General features: G+C 34.9%; 1 protein-coding gene across 1 annotated transcript; it reads right to left on the bottom strand.

Moving 5' to 3' along the window:
• Positions 1-1,277: 1,277 nt before the first annotated feature.
• Positions 1,278-2,784, bottom strand: LOC115887828 (SAM and SH3 domain-containing protein 3-like; the record flags this gene model as incomplete). Its single annotated transcript, XM_030907340.1, has 2 exons — positions 1,278-1,495; positions 2,424-2,784. Coding segments are annotated over 2 exons (579 nt in total), but the record flags the coding sequence as incomplete, so codon positions are not given.
• Positions 2,785-3,291: the final 507 nt, after the last annotated feature.

Genomic DNA, 3,291 nt, shown 5'->3' with positions numbered 1-3,291 from the left:
ACTTGCGATTAAAAATGTATTTAATAGCACTTACATTATTCTTTACAGACGTCATTAAAACAAAAATAAAATATGTTAATTTATGTTATCATTTTTAAAAAATATAAAGATCATAAATAAGACAATAACTTGGTATGAGCAGTAATGAGCACTGTGAGTTTTCAACAAATGTGAAACATTTTTATATAGTTATATTGCGTTGATAATAGTCTAAGAGCTAGCAATGTTTTCGTGAAAAGTATTTTAAGACGTCTGGCTCTTTAATATATCTTTTACTATGCTCTCTGCAACAGCATGCGGCCCGTCTGGCTGCCGATACCTACTACTGCGCATCGAAAGAAGATCCTATATTTTTTATTAATTTAGTCCTATAAATTCTAAGTATTGGATATAAATCGAACATGTCTCCATAGCGCAGTGCGTAGAGTTTCCGACCACGAACCGATGATTCAGAGTTCGAATCCGGGTCAGGGCAAAGACTTTTTTATTTTATTTTCGTTTATATTCTTATAGTAAAGTATTAAATAATTCTGGTATTTAAAAAAAAACAAATATTTAATACTTTACTATCAGAATATAAACGAAAATAAAATAAAAAGTCTTTGACAAAAATTAAACATGTTCACTAGATAGTTATTTGACTGAAATTATAAATTTGAAAACGTAACCTTAAATTGCTAAAGTTTATAATAAATCAGTTTCTGTTGAATTTTTGACACAAGAACATTCCAAAATTTATTAGTTTAGTGTAATATCATCTAGTCAACATGTTTAATTTTTGACAGTGATAACATATATTGATTATTTCGATTCCAGAAGTCTTGGAAAGTGGTACTCGTAGCAATTTTTACCAAGAGAAATTTTTTACGTAAAAAAAAGGAAATTTATATTTTCTACTCCAGTAGTGTATCTAATACAAGTACGGACGAAAAGTTATAACTCTTCAAAACATTTAAAAAATATGAAGGTGACGTCTCCTACGACGAAATTGAATTTTATGTGGCAAAAATAACTTGACCACCAATTTTCATCCAAAAATCGACCTTATTTCAGAAATTATTTGGAAAAAAACTAAATAAAAATGAAACTTCCACACCCTGTATCTCCAAAACCAAGCCTTTTAAAACATTAACTTTTAAACTTTTTTATTTACATTTATCGGTAAAATATGTTGTTAGTTTCCCGATTACAATTCAGACCACCCTGTACAATAACACATCACATATAATCCCATAATTTATTTCTACAAAGGTATTCCAAAAAGATAACGCACCTACCCTAGCTAATATTTCGTTGTTACACTGCTCCACCACCGAATCAAGGTTGTTCTTGTCCGCTTGGTCGCTGGTGTCGGATTGGGGCGACATGTGCGACCTCTTGTGGCCGTCGTAGCAACCAGAATCGCGCGGGAAGTGACGTCTGCCGAAATTGGTGCGGTGTTGCCGCTGGTCGTCGTTCTCGCTGCTCGAGCCTGCAATGTCGCCCTCACTACCCGCTGGGTAAAGACAAACAACCATATTATATTTCAATAATATTGTTTGAAAACGTGTAAAAAACTGTAATATGAACGACAAACGGACGCCGATGCGTATGAACTCGCCTTTAGATTTTTGAGGATTGTCAAAGTCCTGCCAAATTATAGGTTATAATTTTGTGTCAACTTATGTCAAATATCGGCGTTTTGGAAGACGATACATTTTGATTTGTGTTATTACGTGTGTTTTGTGTCATTTGAAGCCAACTGCAGAAAAAATCGAGGGAAAATTAACTGTAGACCTAGAGCACAGTTTATAGTTAATACTCGCTGCCCAGGCAGAAAGTCTTATACACCAATAAAGTTACCATCAATAAAGTTTGTGTATCATCTCGTCGTAGATAACTGTATCTCGTATATGCTACAAGGATCGTACTAAATATATACTACTGGAGTAGCTGTAAAATATCGACATCACACGATAGGTAAATAATGGATTTTAGTACTGCAGAAAAATGTCAAAAGGTACTGGTTTAAAAAAAATAGATTAAAGTTAATTACATTACGATGACTTGTAGATATATTGGATTTTCTATAAAAGATAAAAGATCCATCCATTTTCTTCACTTCCAACGACAGGTTTCTGCCTAATAGTTTTTTCGTATACCACACTATCAACTCTGCGAAATAGGAAAAGCAGTTTTTGTTAAGAAAATTCCTATTTGGATATGTTTGAGCATAAACCCTTCAGACCAACAAGCAATTTTCCTCTCAAAATAAAATCACTAGTAACATAATCCATTCCTTCCGCCAGCAGATACTGCTTCATTTTTTATGAGTTAAAATAAATTAGCTTTTTTTTCAAAAAAAAGCTGCGTAAAGATTCTTTACCAAATATCTGTTAAATTTATGTTCCATAATATAATCTACTGTTAATTTTTCTACTTACAATCCAACTCATGCAGCAACTGTACTGCCGTCAAAATCTTAGCCCTGTGATCGGCGTTCACTATCCCCAAATAATCCATATCCGAAGGTTCAATTTCCTTGAACAGTTCCAAATCTTCGTATCCGTTCAGCACGAACACGGATATGTAATCCGGCAGACCGATTTTATGAAGCAGGTCCTCCACGGATACAGGTTTGCCCTTGACAGTCCTGTGCCATGATTTGGGCTCGCGTTTGGGTTTGACCGATCTCTCGGACAGGAGTTCGACGTGTTTGAACTTGAAAGTACCCTTTTTGCCGTGGCAGATGCCTCGCCAAAGTCCGCTTGCGTTCATAGAAACTATGTCTATTATATCACCAGCCTGGAAAAGAGAAATATAGTGTTAAATTTGAAATAAATAGTATTAAGTCTAATCATAGGCAGTTGACCTGACCTGAGTGATACTAATATATTTAAGAGGCATTAGACTTGACATACACCAGACGATTAATTAAAGCTCTTGAAAAGCCATCGAAATCCTTGCTCCACAGCTAGTATTGGGCCATATATTTTGGTATTATATGACCCGTAGTGCAGTAAAATTCTGGATTAGGAAAAAGTAAACCATCCATTGGAGAAACAGACAGGGACACAAGCATAGCAAGGAATTCATCTAAATTACTAATACTAAAACTGCAAATGAACTGCTTGCTCATCAAGAATATAGTTCGGATTACAACAGATCTCATGAGAGAGGCTTTGGCGTGCCACCCGATGGCTTTAAAGTGCCACCCGATCAAGCTCAATCTGTATCAAGGAAATCTTTGCTGCAGATTCTGCTAAATAGATCCTGGAACAACAGAGCAAATAATATGTTATGCAAGGTTGG

Source organism: Sitophilus oryzae, unplaced genomic scaffold (assembly GCF_002938485.1).
Source record: "Sitophilus oryzae breed Bouriz unplaced genomic scaffold, Soryzae_2.0 scaffold_639_pilon_pilon, whole genome shotgun sequence".
Lineage (NCBI taxonomy): Eukaryota > Metazoa > Arthropoda > Insecta > Coleoptera > Curculionidae > Sitophilus > Sitophilus oryzae.
This window is presented reverse-complemented; position numbering and strand designations above follow the sequence as displayed.